This window comes from Eulemur rufifrons, chromosome 1, assembly GCF_041146395.1.
Source record: "Eulemur rufifrons isolate Redbay chromosome 1, OSU_ERuf_1, whole genome shotgun sequence".
In the NCBI taxonomy this organism is placed as follows: domain Eukaryota; kingdom Metazoa; phylum Chordata; class Mammalia; order Primates; family Lemuridae; genus Eulemur; species Eulemur rufifrons.
The window spans coordinates 9,210,046-9,229,325 of NC_090983.1; the positions used below are offsets into that span (position 1 = coordinate 9,210,046).

General features: G+C 40.5%; 1 protein-coding gene across 1 annotated transcript in view; it reads left to right on the forward strand.

Annotated features, from left to right (window-relative positions):
* The window catches only part of DNER (delta/notch like EGF repeat containing), a 293,066-nt gene that overhangs the window by 167,498 nt on the left and 106,288 nt on the right, over positions 1–19,280 (forward strand). Inside the window, exon 6 of the mRNA XM_069466390.1 lies at positions 13,431–13,584. Within this exon, the coding sequence (XP_069322491.1) occupies positions 13,431–13,584 (154 nt within the window). The remainder of the gene's footprint in view (positions 1–13,430; positions 13,585–19,280) is intronic.

Genomic DNA, 19,280 nt, shown 5'->3' on the forward strand with positions numbered 1-19,280 from the left:
TAGGTCTATATCTATAGAAAAACTTTAAAAATTTTTGGTTTTTCTCTCTTCGTTATATCTCCACATTATAGTTCAATAAGCACTTTCCTAACTTCCTTGGTATGTTTTTTTAATTTTTCTTTTCTACTAACCTTTATTCCTTTACATGATTTCTTTATTGCATTTTATGTTTATCCTTTTTCTTTACAGTTCTCTGGTCTCAGTTTGGTTTTGTATATAGGTAAACGCTGGTAAGCAAAGTGCACTAGGTATAAATAACAAAGTTGAACAAAACATTATGCAAGTTAAGTGTTGATGCCAGAAGTATTAATGGTCAGTAGAAACTAAAATATTAAAGGGATGAGTTATATGTCATGAAAGCACCAACTGAGGTGACAACAAAACAATCTTCTGAGGAACGGTTGTTAGGGTTTTGAATGGAAACAGAGGCTTTGGCCAGATGAGTGGATGAGTGGCCAGGGTCTTGGTTCATGTGGAGTTGGAGGAGATTAAGGGTGGGGCTTAACCACAGACAGTGGGAACTTGTAGTGGTATCTGGTTACTTTTCATCAAGCTTGAAATATTTTCATTGATTTTTCAACCGTAGCTTGCTCCTCTATTGTTAGAATTTCTCCACATGGTAGATTTTGGGATTAAAAAACCGATATTATGTTGTGGTAGCTAAAATCAGTAACAGCAGCCAAATTTGACTTTCGCCTGAAGGGCTTTTTCAGGTTGCTAAAATAAATGAAAATGTGAGAAGTATGGGCTTCCATATTTAGATTAGTATAATATTATATGCCCATTTTCTACCATAAAAACAATCTACTTTTCAATTTAATTAAATATACTCCATGGCATTAGCTTTGATTTAAATTCACAGAGTGCTAATGAGACATTAGTGTGTCCACTGGGCCCTGGTAGGAAGGGTCTCCCACATGCCACAGTCCTGTGACACGGACATTGTTTTCACCAGATGATTGGATAGAAATAATCTATCCAATCTATCCAATAATCTCTGGGGAATTAAATGAAATAATTTCAGTAAGTGTTGAAATTTGAAAATTTTCTAGTGCTTCAAGGGTACTCACATTTTTAGTTTTGTTTAGATCAGTAAGAAGCACATGAAGGCCTTATTTCTGTTGCCTATTTAGAGAGAGAATTCAAGGTGACGGCAAATACCTATGTGTTAAGAGACAGCTGTTCCTGTAGGTAGTCCAGGTGATGTCAGAGGGGGCTTCCATATTTGTACAGCACCATCTGATGAAGTATGAGGATTTGTGGCCCAGGAGAGGCCAGCAAACTCGGGGATAGAGATCCAGGTTCAAGGTCTGACTCCAGCACTTGCTGAAATTGCATTACTTAATTCCCAGGGCTTCAGTATGCCCATGTGGTCCTGGGAATGATGAAACTGTCCATGCCACAGGGCTGTGGCGTATGGAAAGCCTTGAGCTGGCACAAATCTGTACAGGTACTGGAAAAACTTCTAATGGAATTTGAAATGGGATCACATATGTGCAAGCACTTTGTAAAGTGTTTTACAAATAAAAGATGGTACAGGCAATGTGCAAACCACCAAAGAGGGCATCTGTTGCCTCTGTCAGCAGCCACTTCCCATGGCCCCAGCTGCGCTTGGTGCCCTGACTCGTGCTTGGAAGTTGCTGCCTCCACTCATCCTCTTGTGAACTACCCAGGATGCTCCTGGCCAACGCCACTGATTTGGACTTTAGTGGAAATCATTGGGGCTACACTCCTGTTTAATTTCTTTCTTGGAGTTCTAATTTTACAGGATAATTGTTGGGAGAAAGTTGATACTGGAATTTCTGAGCCACTGGCATATGGTCCATTCACTCTGCTTTTTATTTTATCTTTTAAAAGACGTGTCCTGTGGCAAACACTGGTGCAGCTGCCGCACAAATGCGCCCTATGCCTTACTTCTTGGCCATCGTTGTGAAGCTCTGCTCAGCCAAATGTGCTTCAGTTTTACAGATAACATATAAAATTATTGACAAATATCAATTTTAGCCAGAAATACTCACAAATGTATAATTGTTCCCCAAGAATAAACCTGATCTACTTTTAAAAAGTAGCAAAACCATATTTACCAGCTAGGAATAGTAGTAGGAGATAACAACTTTAAAAAAAAATTTTATCATGAAGGTCTTTGCTTCCCAATTAAATAATCTTTTTATGCTTTTAAAAAATAAAAGTAACTCAACATTGATACAATCCGGTTGCTCATGCTGTTGGACAGAAGGCAGTGGGCTGGGAGGCCCTACTTGGTGGCAGATTCAAAGCTATCTAGGGAGGTTTCTTCATCCTAAATTTTCTTGAGACACCAGCCTGGCAGGGTGCCTGGCTTCCTGTTCTTTGAGCTTAATTCCTATATAATAAAGGCATGATTTTCTATTTAAATGCAGATGTCCCTAAAATAGTAACACATTAAGGTGCTATCTGTCATTAAAGTGGGAATAACTTAGTTTAGTCAGGGGTTGGTTTCAGTAGGAGGGAGAGAATAGTAGCTCATTCTAGAATGCAGGTGCTGTTTGGAGGTGGTGGCGGTGAGAATAGGAGTGTGGGTTTGGGGAGGTGAGATTTGTCAGATATGTCAGCAAATCTGAGCCTGATGTTTGGGTTTCATCTCTTCCCTGTTCCGAAACGGAGGAGGCTGGTGATATTTGAGTCATTCTTCTGAGGCAGATGTTATGCCGGATAAACCAAACGACTTTCATTCCAGAGGAGCCTGAGAAACTCCAGGTGAAACCCTCACCTGACAATAGGAATGACCTTGAGACTCATTCCAGAGAAAGCCCAGTGATGCAGCTTTCAGAGAAGACAGGAATTTGGGCCAGCTCATAGGATTTTTTTCTTTTCAACACGAGCCTCTAGAAATTATAATTAGAAGAAAGAGTTTGAGATTGGCCTCCGTAGCAAGGACTGCAGTACCTGGCAGCCTCACTCCAGGGTGCACCGGCCTTGCCAGAGGCTGTGCACCTCAATGAGGAAGTGAGGTTGATGTTCTTTCCCGGAACACGTGGATCTGTGTTGGTCCAAAGACTTCCGCACCACACGGCCCTGTGACACAGACATTTTTGTCACCCCCGTCATCAGAGGCAGGTACGCAGGCTCTCGGGAATTAAGCGTGGTTTCCTTTTCTCTAATAAGAAACCTAAATTCAATATCCTCGTCTAGGCCGGGCGCGGTGGCTCACGCCTGTAATCCTAGCACTCTGGGAGGCCGAGGCGGGTGGATTGCTCAAGGTCAGGAGTTCGAGACCAGCCTGAGCGAGACCCCGTCTCTACTAAAAATAGAAAGACATTATATGGACACCTAAAAATCTATATAGAAAAAAAAAAAAATTAGCCGGGCATAGTGGCGCATGCCTGTAGTCCCAGCTACTCGGGAGGCTGAGGCAGTAGGATCACTTAAGCCCAGGAGTTTGAGGTTGCTGTGAGCTAAGCTGACGCCACGGCACTCACTCTAGCCTGGGCAACAAAGTGAGACTCTGTCTCAACAAAAAAAAAAAAAAAAAAAAAAATATCCTCGTCTAGTGATCATTAAAGGAGCTAGAAAAGAAATGACAAGCATCACAATGAGTAAAATATGATACATTAAGCAAGACATTTTTGAGAGGCAGATACGAGCCGTGTTAATTTCCTTACATTCAAATGTCTATTTAGATTTCCTTTCTTACTCAAAATTAGAGAATTAAATTATCCCATGAAAGAGATTGCTTCATGTGAATATTATAGATTAATAAAAACTGTTCAAAAGCGAGCAAGATTCATTTTGTTTGTGAGTTTATCTGATTCTTTTGGTACTCCTGAGTTAGATATTTTGATGAGTGTCTTCTGGAGATTATTAAAATGATTATTTCCTAATTATTCTGGAGAAACACATTTATTAGCTATAACCTGCCTTTTGTTCAATATTAAAATGATGAAAGCAGCAAGCATTTAATGAGATAAGATTTAATTAAGATGGATGATAGGACCTTCCCCCCTTTGCTGGTGGTGTTTTAATTTGTGTGGGTGTGATTCAATTAAGTAAGAAATGCCTTGGTTAGATCAGGGACTCTGTAGAAATAAAATTCTTTACACTAACGTGGAAAGATAGTGGTTTTTTCCCAAATACCAAATAAATGTTTTTAGTCAAATTCCACATTATCAGGGATTATATAAACCTCTTGGAATTTAGGCTATGATATCAATATTCTAGATTTAAGTGTATACTTTTATTTCTATGGGAGAACAATGGGCTGAAAAATTGGCATTCACCTTCCAGAAGGAAGACTAACATGATCCTTTATATTCCATGCTGTTTTTATATTTTTGTTTATTTACAGTCTCTCTCTGTATTGGATTTGAGACTACCCACAAAAATACATAAGCTATAAAATAACCTATTAAGAGGAAAATAAATGTGAAGACTGAGGCAAAGGAGAATGAAAGGTTGAACAGGAAAGTGAAGTTGGGTTACAGTCATGAATACACAGAGGACGGCCCGCATGCTGGGCAGAGACGGACATTGGACACACACACGGTTTTAGCTGTGGCCCATGATGTTATGGACGGCACGTGTGAAGGAGCCCAAAGGGAGTGAGGAGAGTCAGGGACACAGGGACGAAGGAGGGTAGAAGAAAGAAGAACCACATGTCAGAGTGATGTTCTGAGACAGCAGCCTCGTCATTAACAGGGATGTCACACAGGTGGGGTCTTCAGGTCTCTCTCCCTATCTCAGGGTCTTGAGTTGTAGATGGCAACAAAGGTCTTGAGAAATCCATGGTTCAGCCCCAAGAGGACAAAAGCTGTCACTTAGGACGGACCCAGGATCAACCCAGAGCAATCAGAGTGTTTGAAACAGTCGGTGACCTGGGCGTTCTCTGTAAGGGATCAGGTGCTGCACCTTTTACCTGGACCAGGTGCAGGTGCAGCTCCTTCCTGCCTGGTCTCCACAGCTGTTGGAACACCCGATTCTTCCCTGTCTCCAGGACTTATGAAGTGCCAGGGCATTCTTAATGGGAAAAAAGCGATCGAGGGGTTTGGTGATCTTGCCCGAGCCCAGTTTCTAATCTCTGCTTGCAGCCTGGTCTCGAATCCAGCCTGTGATTTGATTTGTTGATTTTCATTACCTGACTCAGACAGGAACTGGGCAGGGACCAGTCAACTGTCCTCTGTCATGGATACGGCCGTTGTATCCCTGAGTGTCTGTACTGACCCCTTTGTTACTGGGTAGGTATGTTTGAATATCAGCTGTGTCATTTTAGAGCTTTCCACAGTTAAATTTAAAAAAAACACAACATAAATAATGGCATCTTTGGGCTATAACACATCTCTTTTCATTTCCTCCTTTTATGGAACTGAGGCCCAACAGGAAACAAAGCAATAAATAATCTACACTGTTTGCCCAAGGTCAAAAAGGCGGAAGAACCAGGAATAGGGTCTCGGCAAGCACAGAGCAGTGTGTTCTCTGACTGTGCTCCATTGTCATCTGCGCTTCATGTTCTTCTACGGTACAGGGCAGGCCCTGCAATCGGACAACTGAGGCTCAGATTTCAACTTGTCACTTTATAAGCTGGTGAACCTTGGTTGATTTATTCACTCTCTTTGTGCCTCAGTTTCCTCAAATGGGAAATTGGAGTAACAACAAAAGCTACCCCAGAGTAGCTATGAGGATAACTGCATTTTGCAAAGCCTTTAGAACAGTGCCTGGCACTTATTGAGGGCCCAGTAAATACTCGCAGATAAGATGGTAGTGATGATGACAGTGACACAGATGTTTTTCCTCTGGACTGTCAGTTCCTGGGGCACGTGAGTTGTATTTTATTTGTCTCTGTACATGCAATGCCAATCGCTTTACACTGAGGTTGCTCAGTGAATATTGCGCATCCTCTGGGGTGAGGGGTGATAGGTTGAGCGTCAGATATTTGTGCAGGACTGAAGACAGCTCTGCAAATAGTGGGAGGAATAAGCAGAAGGGGGAAGGGGAAGTGCTGTGGGCTGAACTGTGTACCCTCAAATTCATATGTTGAAGTCCCAAACCCCAGTACCTCAGAATGTGGCTGCATTGGGGTGGGGTCTTTAAAGTGGGAATTAAAGTGAGATGAGGTCCTGGGGTGGGGCCTCGGTCCACCACAGCCAGTGTCCTCTTAAGAAGAGATTAGGACACAGACAGGCACAGGGAGGGGATGGCATCTGCAAGCCACGGAGAGGCCCTAGGAGAACCCCACCCTGCCGACACTTTGATCTCAGGCTGTGTATCCTCCTCCAGAACCGTGAGGTATAAATGTCTGTCGCTTGAGCTGCCTGGTCTGTGATGCTTTGTTACGGCAGCCCTAGGAAGCAAATCCACTGAGTAGGAAAGGAACTCGTGAAGTGGTTGTTAGCATTCTGGAGTGACACGACGTCTCTGGGAATAGGACGGGGGTAATGGGGCTTTGTGCCCTACATGGGACTGAAGCCCAGGGCCACCAGATAGAAGAGTGGATGCAGCCTTTGGAGGTCACGTCCTTCCAGTTCTTACTCGGTACATTATGCACGTTTCTCAGAGTGTTGTTTGAACCCTGTCCCCCATAGTTGGTCACTTAATTCCTTGCATTTCTGCTTATCATAACTTGTAAGGACGTTTGTACAATGAGACCAAATCATGCCCCCTCCCCACTTCTCTGTGTGACCTTGAGCAAGATACCTAAATTCTCTGATCTGTTTCCTCATTGGTCACATGGAAAAATAATACCTATCTTGCAAGACTGTTGGGAGGATGAAGTGAAAGAAGCCTCACATGATACTTGGCACGTGGCAGGGCTTTCTCCAGGAGATGATGCTCTGTCCCCATTGCTTTCCATGTTTAGAAAAAGTTGCCGCTGATTTATCATTTTTGCTCCCAGGTGAGACAACTTGAGCAGGATGTTGGGAAGAATCTCTACTCGTCAACAAGTCCTTCTCTTTAGTAATTTGTACATAAAAATTTCCATTTTCTTAAAGTTTTTTTCTTACCATTCTCTTTTGATACAGCAGAGGAAATTCCATCTAGAGGGCTAGATGGAATTTTAAAATGAGAAAATAGAGTGGTATGTCAGCTACTTAAGGGAACAGGCTTTTCTTTTCAGGGAAATTCAATAAAAGATAAATTTTCAGTGACGTTCATTTTTTTAAAAGTCAAACTTTGCTTTTGTTAATGGATTAGAATGTTGCAGCAGATAAATACACAGATGTTAGTGAATTGAAGATCAAGGCTGATTACATGGAAATCTTTCACCTAACGATAACCACTGCAGGAGTGCTGAGAACACGTGAGTTGCCAGGATATGGCTGGAAGCTGCATTTTGCCCACCCATACATCTAGTTTTAGGAAGAAAAGCTTTTACAAAATTCCCTAAAAGACATTTACTTTCTTCTCCCCTGAGTAGTAAAGTCAACGTCAATGTCCTTGAAAGGAAAGAGCAGGACTCTCATTATTGTTACTATTATTTAAAATTCAACATTTAATCCAGAGGAATGAATTCTATGAATTCATGAATGTCAAGTCTTGAATTTAATGTTGAGATGATCTGCGTGTTTCTAAGCTGCTTTTTTTTGTGACAAGGTACCACATTTGCAACTAATGAACCCAAATAAAAGAGCAATACCATGTTTAAGACTAATGGGAGAATAAAATTATAAGCTATAAGCAATATGAATATGTTGTTTAAATTACATGTGTAATGAAATAGAACAGCATGACCCAGCCAATAGACAAAAATTTTAAAAATGTAATTCATAGTTTTCCTTTGAGCACTCTGTCCCCCAAAAGAGGCAACAATTTGTCTCTGTGGCTGGGTTCCAGGTGTTCTTGTGTGGTCTGGGCTCAGCATTTATAGTCACTTTTACATTATAAATAGAATTATCAGATAGTCTCTTAAATTTTACCCCCAAAATCCTTTTTGCCTCTTTAAAATATTAAACATGAGTTTAGGAGAAGCAGAAATTCTGTCTAAAAGAGCATGCTAGACTGATATTCTGACCCTTTAGTTATAGCTCGCCTGTGCTTAATCATATAAAAATGTGTGCTATGGTTACTGTTTTTTACCTGGGTTTTAGTGTTTGTTAACTTTGTAATTTCAGACCCAAATGAGCATCGGGTGTGGTTTCCAAGGCCTAGGAGCTGGGTTAATAGGTGGGGATTATCAGGACAAGGTTTCTGTGGCCTTGGTCTCCACAGTCTCAGGGTCAATGCATTTGGGGCGATGGACAGCTCAGGCTAGAATCTGCCTGAGGCTGTGCCGTTACTTGAGTGAGCCGGGGGCTGCCTCCCTCGCCTTGTGTCTGCGTAGAGCAGTGCAAGCTGAGAGCAAAAGGGGCTGCAGAAAGCCCTTACTCCTGGAATCATCTTCGTAGCCAGTTGCTCCTCCATTAACTAGGAACGAAAAGATTCCAGAGCTTTCCAACGTTAGGAAATAGATGACTTTTTGATGCTGCCAGTGGATGGAGAACTAGTTTAGAGAGGTCTTCTGAATTTTCCCCTCTGGGCTCTGTAAGCAGGAATTCCTCTCTTCCAGCCGAGGCCCCGGCTGGGTGTGCCCTACACATGACCCCAGCGTGCTGGGGAGGCTGAGAGGCCGCCAAGTGTTCCCTTGGCATAGGAATGACTGAGCCCTCTCTTCAAGCAGACTGGGTTGTTTAGAGGGAAATAGGCTCCGTTTTGTGATTCATGTTGTCCACAAGGAAAAACATGTCAGCCCCTCAGGGCAATCAGAGCTTTTCCTGGCACTTGGATGTGAAATTAATCTCTGGAGTGAAACTTCAGACACGAGGACTCAGCGATGTGCACACGATGTTCTCCACAACACTCCTCCGGCAGATGCAATAGCAGATTCCACAGGGAGGAGCTAGATGCAGGATGTTGAAAGGAGATTCTAATGTTTCAAAGTTTTATCTTTTCTTTTCTTGGTACTTAGCCAGATCCTTAAAATAAAAGTAACAAATTTTCTTTATTATGGAAAATTTCAAACGTATATAAAAAATGAATAATTTGGCAAAAACCATGTCTGCGTCACCTAGTTTCAAGCATTATCAACTCTTTAGCCTGCGTTTTGACCTTGCAGATGTTGGGCCATTTAACTATGAATAACCCAGATGTTATCTGGAATTAGGCTGGCCCCGTGGTGGAAATCAACATTAGCCTGGAGAGTTGTTTAGCAAGGAGTGGCTTGAATCATCACCATTTCATTTTCAGAGGCTTAGGGGCCCATTAGTAGCCTTTTGGCTTAGGATTGTCCTCCTAATCTTCGTTCCAGGTATCCCCTTTAGTAAGAACATGTGGTCAAGGAATGACCACAAAACCCAAGATCCAGGGATAGGCAAGGAAATAGGGGAGGAAGACCCTGTGCCTATATAGAAATCTCCTGCAAGGCTACTTTTAAGGAGTGTGTAATAAAGTCAGCTCACTTCAGTGAACACCGAACTATCTATTTTGTCCGAGTGACTCAAGTCCCAGACATCAGGGACCTCCAATTCTGGTAAAGAATTGACCAGAATTTCTAAGTCTCTTTGTCCTTTGGTCTAATCTAGCCACACTGGCTTCTGGATCCTTTTTGGACATGCTAGGAATGTTCCACCTTGAATCCTTGCACCAGCTGTTCCCTTTACTCGGAGTATCTTCTCTCAGAGAACTCCATGGCCATTCCCTCCCCGCCAGCAGGTCTTTGCCTGATTGTCACCTTCCCAGGATACCATGTTTCAGATTGCACCCTCCACAACCTGCCCCCCACAACTTCTATTCCCCTTCTCTGTTTGTCTCCATGGCATTTATAACCTAGTTTACTGTAGCACGTACTTGTTCATTTTGTTTATCATCAGTCACCCCCAGTAGAATATGATCTCCAAGAGAGAGTTTTGTCCACTTCTGTGACCCCCAGCTCCTAGAACAGTGCCTGGCACATAGTATGTGCTCAGCAAATATTGGTTGAGTAGGTGAATAAATGAATGTGTGTATGACTGAAATTCTTTTAACCTAGGATTTTTCAAGGTAAGCTTCTCACCACTGACTGAGAAAGTTTCATTAATGTACAAATGGAATATTTGACTTCAAGCTGTTGAGGAAAATTGAGATTCTGTATTGGGTTTTAGAATTAATCTCTAAGGGTCACTGTTCATTTTACTTGAAAAATACTTTTACATATGCTTACACAATACTTTTACAAGGAAATATCTTTCTGCAATTTTGCTAAGCTGCCAATTTTAAGTAAGTTTATTTTGTCCCTTATGCTGGTTGAGTTAATTAGACCTAGATTAGTGATTTCATAGGCAGTGAGTTAAGCTTCTCAATGTTGGTCTAACAGTTTACAACTTCCAATGGTCAAACACAGCTTTCCACAAAAAATATGCTAACAAACATCATTTCCTATAATAAACATCCATGATCTCTGACAAGTCAATGGTCTTGAAACAATCAAAACAAACCTTTTATTACAGGAAATCTCTTTGTTCTTAGAAAATAGACATAGGGAGAAATCTAACTTTATGGATGATGTGATAGACAATACACAAAGATTTAGCTAAAATTTTATGATCATGGATGTGTAAACATTTGTTAATCTCCTTCCTCATTCATCAATTCTGCTTTGAGAATCAATTCAGTATTTTGCTTTGTCTAAAGCAATTGTTTCATCAATTTCTTAAACTTTCTTTTCAGATTCCTGCTTAAAATAAAATAAAACAAAATGTATGTCTTCTGTTTTAGCTCTAAACTCAATCAAAGCTAACTTGAAGATATCTGATTTGGGACTTTTAATAATTTATTTTCACAAGGAGCATATTTTCCGTGGAAGTCACGGGACGAATTACATGCTAAATGTGTCCCTCACATAACCAAGGAAATTTATCTGCAATATGGAATGTCTGGAAACAAACCAAGTAAATTTTAGAGGACAGCTGCCAAAACCAATGACATACAGTAATTCATCATGATGGGGAGGCCCACTTTGGAATTGTATGCGCTGGGTGTGCACAGCATTTACATTTCAAAGGCGGTTGCCAATCTTTGGAGACTCAAAGGGCTCCAGACACGACTCCTGCAAATATCAAACGTGTGCGCTGTTGTGCATTTGAACAAGAATGAGATTTTCTTCGATGACAGTTCTAGAAAAAGGAGTGTCCTGTTTTAAAAGGCTACGTGATAGCCCTTGATGTAGCATCTCCCAGCTTGCAGCTACAAAGCGTGTGCAAACACACACAAAAGGGAAAAACTCATAACATGATGAAAAACAGGACAGGCCACAACCTATCGCCAGAATGCAGAGGGAATTTCTGTTTACCACAAGGAGGCCTGAGAGATGGTAGAAATAGAAGGCAGAAAATGTAGCTCTAACTTAAGAAGAGAGGCTATTCCTTTTATCCCAATTGTTCTAGTTTCTAAGATGTAATTCAGGAATGTGTTCTTAAACTAAAGGAGACTTGATTGTGCAGATTACAACGACTTGTCATATTTCCTTAAGAAAAGCACATTTATTTAAAAGAAACACACCTATGTAATATATGGCAGTTTGGTCGAGCTGCACCGCATGTTTTACTGTCCAGCCTCTTGGCCGGTTGTCTGAGGACAGGGCTCCGTCCACTCCTCGTTTAATCACTTACTGCAAGGGGTATCCCCTTATGGGGTAAAACATGATCTTATGGGCAAGGGACAGTTTTTCTTAGAAAAGAAATCTGTTGTGGGGAGGAGGTAGGGAGAGTTAGATGGAAAATACTAGAAGTATAACTACACCTAGACCAGTCATATTAAAACCATTTTACATAATGACTTAAGTAGATGTTCCTTCAAGGAACATAATGTTGAATCAGTACTAGGAAATCTAGACATTCAATTCATGTATTAATAGGTCACACATGAAAACAATAATTTCTATAGAAGCTAAAGTGGCATTTGATAAAATTTAGCCATCATTTCAGCATTCCACTTAATGGTAAATTCTACGAAAATCCCTTTGAGGTCAAAATTATTCTGAGTGAGCCGCCAATATCACCTTGAGAGCTGGAGAAAAGAAGGTGACATTATCGTTATTTGTAATTTGATATGGACTTTGTGTGTGTGTGTGTGTGTGTGTGTGTGTGATCTAGAAAACCTGAGAATCAACTAAAATCTCTGACCTGTGGTAAACAGTGATAACGTAAACCCAGTCATCTTATATGTGAGTAATAATCACCAAAAAGTGTGATGAGTATTACAAGAATGGGATGAGAAAAATATCTCATTACTGATAGCTACAAAAAAATCTAAATATGCAGGAGTAAATTTATAAAGAAATGTACAATAACTATGAAGCTTGATTGAGAGACAAAAACATATTAAAGGGAAAAGAATGAACCACCCTTTCCTCTTCTAGGAGGGAGGCAGGGACCGGGCAGTGTCACGGGGAAAGGGGTGGAGACCCTGAGCTGATGGTACTTGGGGGAGGGAGGGAGTCTCTCTCTAAGATTAGGGGCAGGAGGCTGGGGCCAGGGAGGGGCAGGGAGAGTGAGGGGACAGTGGCTGTGGAATAGTAGAGATTGGACACCTGTCGACGTGCCAGGCTTGGGGAAACACCTGGGAAAGGTGCTTTTGTCTGTTTGTCTTGTTTGGATTTTTTTAAGTTGTAGGGTTTGCTAATGCCATTCTCTATTGCTTCTCTTCCTTTCCTCATGAAAGTCTTCTGTAACAATCTACACTGCTTTGCACAGGCTTTGGAGCTAGATCTGTGGCTTTTTCAGATACGTCACTACCCTCAGGTCAGCATTAAGAAGGGAGCGGGAAGGTCCAGTTTTATTTAGATTTTACAACTACCTGAGAAATGAAGCTTCAAATCAAATTCCGTTCTCTGTGTCTGAGTTGTGGTCTTTTACTAAGATAATGTTAATATGATAAACCAAACAAAACGGTTACTTGAATGATATACTCTTTTTAGTTTCCCAGGTACTCAGGTAATCTGCATAGCTGTGCATTGGGGCCAGGTTATAGAGAGATTCAGCAAATTTTCTCAATGCTCCGGAAGGATGGTCTGGGCGGGACATTCAATGACACTTTTGTTGCAAGTGCTGTCTGTGCTGAAGGATTTTAGTTGGTTGGAGTAACATCTAATTTAATGGTTGTAGCACAGCTTGTCTGCTCTAGCAAAATTGCCATTTCCATGTCTGGTCAGCAAAACTTCAATTTTAGCTTACACCAAGTTCTTTCTATTTCTATTTTAGGAGGATTGAAAATGGTTGGCATAGATATGAATAAATACAAAAATAAATGTTTGAATTTAGACTGTAAAGAAACACATGCTATTTCTCTTAAAGCTATGATTTTAACCAGATGATGACGTGAGATATGATTAAATTACTCAGGATTGGTATCATAATAAAAGGAAGTGGTGCTTTTGAACTTTGAGGCTCATGGCCAAAGCATATGTTTGAGAGGCCCTGGTAACATGCAGTGTATTTTGTGTGTTTTAGGCAACCTTTTCCTGTACCTGTGAGGACCAGTATGTGGGTACTTTCTGCGAAGAATACGACGCTTGCCAGAGGAAACCTTGTCACAACAATGCGAGCTGTATCGATGCAAATGAAAAGCAAGATGGGAGCAATTTCACTTGCATTTGCCTTGCCGGTATAGTATCCATAGTTCATGGTTATTAATAGCATGTCTCTCTCTGTGCTGTATGCACTTAGTAATTAAGGATGATTAAACAATACTTTGTCGGCCGGGCGCAGTGGCTCACGCCTGTAATCCTAGCACTCTAGGAGGCCGAGGTGGGCGGATCGTTTGAGCTCAGGAGTTCGAGACCAGCCTGAGCAAGAGCGAGACCCCATCTCTACTAAAAATAGAAAGAAATTATATGGACAGCTAAAACTATATATAGAAAAAATTAGCCGGGCATGGTGGCGCATGCCTGTAGTCCCAGCTACTCGGGAGGCTGAGACAGGAGGATTGCTTGAGCTCAGGAGTTTGAGGTTGCTGTGAGCTAGGCTGATGCCACGGCACTCACTCTAGCCTGGGCAACAGAGCGAGACTCTGTCTCAAAAAAAAAAAAAAAAAAAAAACAATACTTTGTCTAGCTGTTGGACGAAGCAACTTCAAGATCTCATTTGATTCTATTAATCTATGCTTTATGTAATCAGGGAGTGGAAGAAGGAAGTTCACCTGGGGATGAGCATCACGTCCCTTGGCTTGCTTTCTGACATTAGAATGCTTCCGTTTTAGCATTCCACCATTTTTGTTCTGGGAAAATTATATTCTTGGTCAAACAGAGGCCTAGATGTTTCAAAAACAATTTCACAAATTTGTACTGAGCATGGGCTGGCACTGTGCTGGGTGATTATGTTAAGTAATTTAAGAAAAATCTAGAACAAACTACACAAATTGTTATGTAAAGCCACCTAATCCTCCTGTTTATATTAATTTCCTTTTGTTCGCGTATGTTCATTAGCCCAAGTCCTTGGTATATTGTTCTCCACAGTAGGGGAGTCTTTAACATTCCTTGATTAGTATGGGGGGGTTCTCGGATGTTCCGTGAGACTTTGAAATCCTCAGAGCACATCGAGTGGCTCTCAGGAGAGCACGGTGGCAATGCGCCTGCAGACTGACGCACCCTGACAATCCTCTTAATTGACTGGCTGCCCAGCAGAGTTGATTATAAACCCTTCAGCAGCAGGAGTGGCATTTTACCAGTGAACATTTTGATACAGCTGTTTTGATGCAGCTTAAAAGCAAGCACCAAGTTACTCCTTCTTTATTATCAAATAATGTGCAAAACTGACGTCTTTCCTCTTTCCATCTCATCCTTTTGCCAACTTCTGCCACTGCGTGGGGATTAGGATGAGGTAGGAGCTGGGGTTGGAGTGAAGTGCTTCAGTACTCAGAGTGAGAAACAAGAGCCAACATGTAGAAGTTTAGAAACTAAAAAGTGAAATTCGTTCATTCATCTACTTCCACCCAAACTTTGTGACATCATAACGATAGGTCAATAGTTTGATATATTCTTTCCAGATCATCCATTGTGTGTGTGCGTGTGTCTCAGTATATATATTTCTCTTGCAAGTCAGATGGCTAAGTATTTTTCTACAAGTTTGTAAAAAGTGATTATGTTATGCTTATTGTTCTATAACTTGGTTTTTTCAGTATGCATTTGTCAGTAGAACACAATCATCCTTCCATGTCAGTACATACGGAGCAACCACATTCATTTTAATTGTTGCATAGTGCATCTCCCTGACTTGTATCTCCAGGTCAGGTTCCCCTCCAGACCCACCTCCCTGAGAGCCTACGTGGCATCTCCATTTAGATGTCCCAGGCCACCTTCAGCTCAGTCATCCCCAAACTTAATTCATCATGCCCCAGCTGCAACACAGCTCATCTCCCAGTGTCTCATCCATTCCTAAAGGCCGTCCTAGGTGCCTCCCTCTCCCTCTCTGTCCATATTCTTTCTACCTCCAGTGTTCGCCATTTTACCACCCAAAGTCTCAAGCCCACCACCCTCTGTGCAGCCCACTGCCAGCACCACAGGCCTGCACTCCTGAGATAGCCTCCCCTCTTTCTCTGTCCACTCTTGACACCGCCGCGCACTGGGACCAGAGTGATCACGCCAAAGTGAGCATTGGCTTTCATCATACTGTTCCCCTGGGACCCTCCATTCTCCATGTGGTGGGTGATCATTTCCCAGTGGAAATTTGACATTGTCGTCTTCCTGCTTAAACCCCTTCTTCCCATTGCTTTTTGGATGAAGATCAAAATCCTTAGACTCACCCCCCCTTACCCCATGCTGTGGGGCTTTTTGCCTCTTTCCAGCCTCATCTGACACTCGTGTCCCCCTAGCTCTGGTTCCAGCCACCTTGGCCCTTCACCTCCCTGACTGCTGAGCTCCCTTCTGCCACAGGGTTCACCCTCTCTTTCTTGTGCCTGACACCCTCCCTCCCTGTCTCCTTTTTGCCTGGTTAGTTTCTCTCAGACTCCTGTTTCAGACTTCTGTTAAAGAACCCTTTTCCCAGGAAGTCTTAACTAAATGTTTCAAGACAGGTCTCCCTTCATTTTTCTCTTTTATAGCCCTGTGTTCCTTCCTTCACAGCCCTGTTTACAGCTTTGTGTGCGAGTGTGATTCTTTCATTACGGCCTGTCTTCCCCATCGGATTGTTAAGCCCCATGAGAGCAGGGCCTGTATCAGTTTTGCTCATGATTATATCCTAGTGTCTGACAGATTGTGGACTCTCAGTCAGTGTGTTGATGGGATGAATTAATGAAGGAGTATAAATGTAGACTAATGTTTTAAGCCATTCCTCTACTGATGGATCTTTGAGATGTTTGCAATTTCTCTTTTATAAGTAATGCTAATACAAATAAAGATCGTCCTACAAACAGTATCGATCAGAGTTGATAGGTGGAGGGTTTTGCTATTTGGACTGAAATGATTTTCAGTTGATGTTTAATCCAGGTCTGTTCTCAAAGGGATTTCTCCATGTTTTTAAAGGATCTCATGTGCACAGAATTGGATTGATCATAATCCTTGGTTCATGACACTCTCTCATTTTGTCCATGCATAGCCTATTTTTATATATTTGCTAAGTTTTTATATATTTGAAACCTCCACCCAAAACAGAAGTTATATTTAATAACTAACCAGAGTCTCCTCATCTGTCCGTTCTTCCATCCTCTTCCCCTCCAGAAGTAACATGACCCTGTATCTCGAGTTGATCAGTACTTTGTTTTCCTTTTTTATAGCTTCAATATTTACATGTTTTTATGGAATCATGTTTTTAAATTTATAAAAATGGTATCATGCATGAATCACGTATGGTATCATTCATATAAGTTTCTGGTACTCTTTCCACTTAATACTGTGCACTGAGACACACCCGCACTGTTGGAGCTCATGCTTTTTGACTGTTACATAAAATTCCATTCATCTATTCTCTTGCGGACAGAGACTGACATGCATCTAGGTTATGTGCCTATACTCCATGATGTTTACATAGTAAAGTCACCTAAAGATGCATTTCTTAGAACATATCCTGTTGTTAAGTGGTGCATGACTATAATGCTTTGTCTCTCAATTGGCATCAGGACCATAAAGTTGTTGCATTACAAGTATGTGAATTTTGATAATTCTACTTAGACAGACCCGGGGACAGTTGGTGATTGTTGGTAAATTCATCATCATGGGCAAATTGATCTTGATTTACAAAATGATCATCTTTTATTTCTTCTATTAAAGCAACAAAACTATTTTGTAGCACCACACTTGTAAACAATAGCAAATTATTATTTTAATAAGCTACTTTCTAACAGAAGTTCTATCATTTCCTGACTATTACAGATTGAATACTCCCAAACTTTCATGAGGTTTTATTTTAGATCTAGGTGCCTTTGTGTGTTGGTCACAGTTTAAATACTTTTCAAAAATAATATAAGTAATCACCACTAACATTTACGTCATCCTGTTTTCTGAGGTTCTTCTTGAAAGGTGTGTGGTTTGCTTTGAGTTGTCCATGTGTGAGAAAAGTCCCTCCATGTGAAAGAAGTTCTTTCCTGTTTAATGAAATTTTAAGGCAGCTTTAGAATCACAGCAGCTAATTAAAATCCTTTCTGCTCTCCTTGAAGCTGTGGCTTTCCTTCCTTCCCCTTTCAGAGGGTTGGGTTCATGGGACACCCTTCCCTCATAGGCTCTGTACTTCCTTAAGCTCTAAAACAAATCCTGATCAGAGATGGAAGAGATTTAGGAAATGTTATTCTGGCACCAAGGATATGGTACAGTTCTCTTAAGCAGCTATCGTCTTTCTCAGCCACGTGAAAACCAAGCAATATGACAGCTCCAAGCACAGTGTTGTCCTTCAGAGTGCTTGGCCACTCCTAGCTACCCTCCCTGGCTTCTGTCTGTATAGTCTTTTGAAAAAACCTGAGCTTTTCTTTGATGGGAGACTTTTTATTACTGACTCAATCTCCTTACTCATTATTAGTCTGTTCAGACTTTCTGTTTTTTCTTGATTCAGCCTTGGTAGGTTGTGTGTTTCTAGGAATTTATCCATTTCTTTTAGGTCATCCAATTCATTGGCAAATAATGTTCATAGTAGTCTCTTATGGTTCTTTGTATTTCTGGTATCAGCCGTAATGTCTCCTCTTTTATTTCTGATTTTATTTGAGTCTTCCATCTTATTTAATAGTTTATCTAAATGTTTGTTGAGTTTATCTTTAAAAAAAACCAACTCTTGGTTTTATTGATCTTTTCTATTATTTTTCTATTTCATTTATTTCTGATCAGATCTTTATTATTATTTCATTCTATATACTAACTATGGGCTTAGTTGGTTCTTCTTTTTCTAATTTCTTGAGATGTAATATTAGGTTTTATTTGAGATCTTTCTTCTTTTTTAATGTAGTTGTTTATTGCCATTGATTGCTTAGAACTGCTTTTACTGCATCCCTTTGGTTTTGGTATGTTGTTTCTGTTGTCGTTTGTCTCAAGATATTTTTAAATCTCCCTTTTGATCTATTCTTTGACTTGTTGGTTGTTCAGAAGTATGTTGCTTAATTTCTATATATTTACGAATTTTCTGAAATTATTCCTGTTACTGATTTCTAGTTTCATACCATTGTGATATGAAAATATACTTGATGTGATTTAGATATTTTTTAATTTGTTAGACTTGTGGTTCAACATATGATCTATTCTGGAGAATATTTCATAGGCTTGAGAAGAATGTATATTCTGCTGCTGTTAGATGGAACATTCTGTATTTATCTGTTAGATCTATTTAATCTAAAGTATAGTTCAAGTCCAGCGTTTCCTTATTGATTTTCTGTCTGGATGATCTATATTTGAAAGTGAAGTATTGAAGTCCACTTCTATTATTGTATTGTAGTCTAACTCTCCCTTCAGAGAGAGAGATTTATATATGTAGGTGTTCCGATGTTGGCTACATATATATTTACAATTGTTAATCCTCTTGTTGAATGACTCCTCTATCATTATATAATGATCTTCTTTGTCTCTTTTCACAGTTTTTGATTTAAAGTCTATTTTATTTGATATAACTATCCCTGTTCTCTTTTGGTGGTAGTTTGCATAGAATATTTTTTTCCATCCTCTTACTTTCAATTTGTGTCCTTAGAGTACATTCCAGGTAACTATTGATAGGTAAGAACTTATTACTGCCATTTTGTTTATTGTTTCTCCTTTAGTTTTCATTTTGATTTTTAATATAATTGCTTGGAAGCAGGAGATAATCTTTTAACTTGTAAAACACTAATAAAATTTTAGACACGTTTGCCCAATATAAAATGAATTATAGATTTTGATCAGTAAAATTTCTATT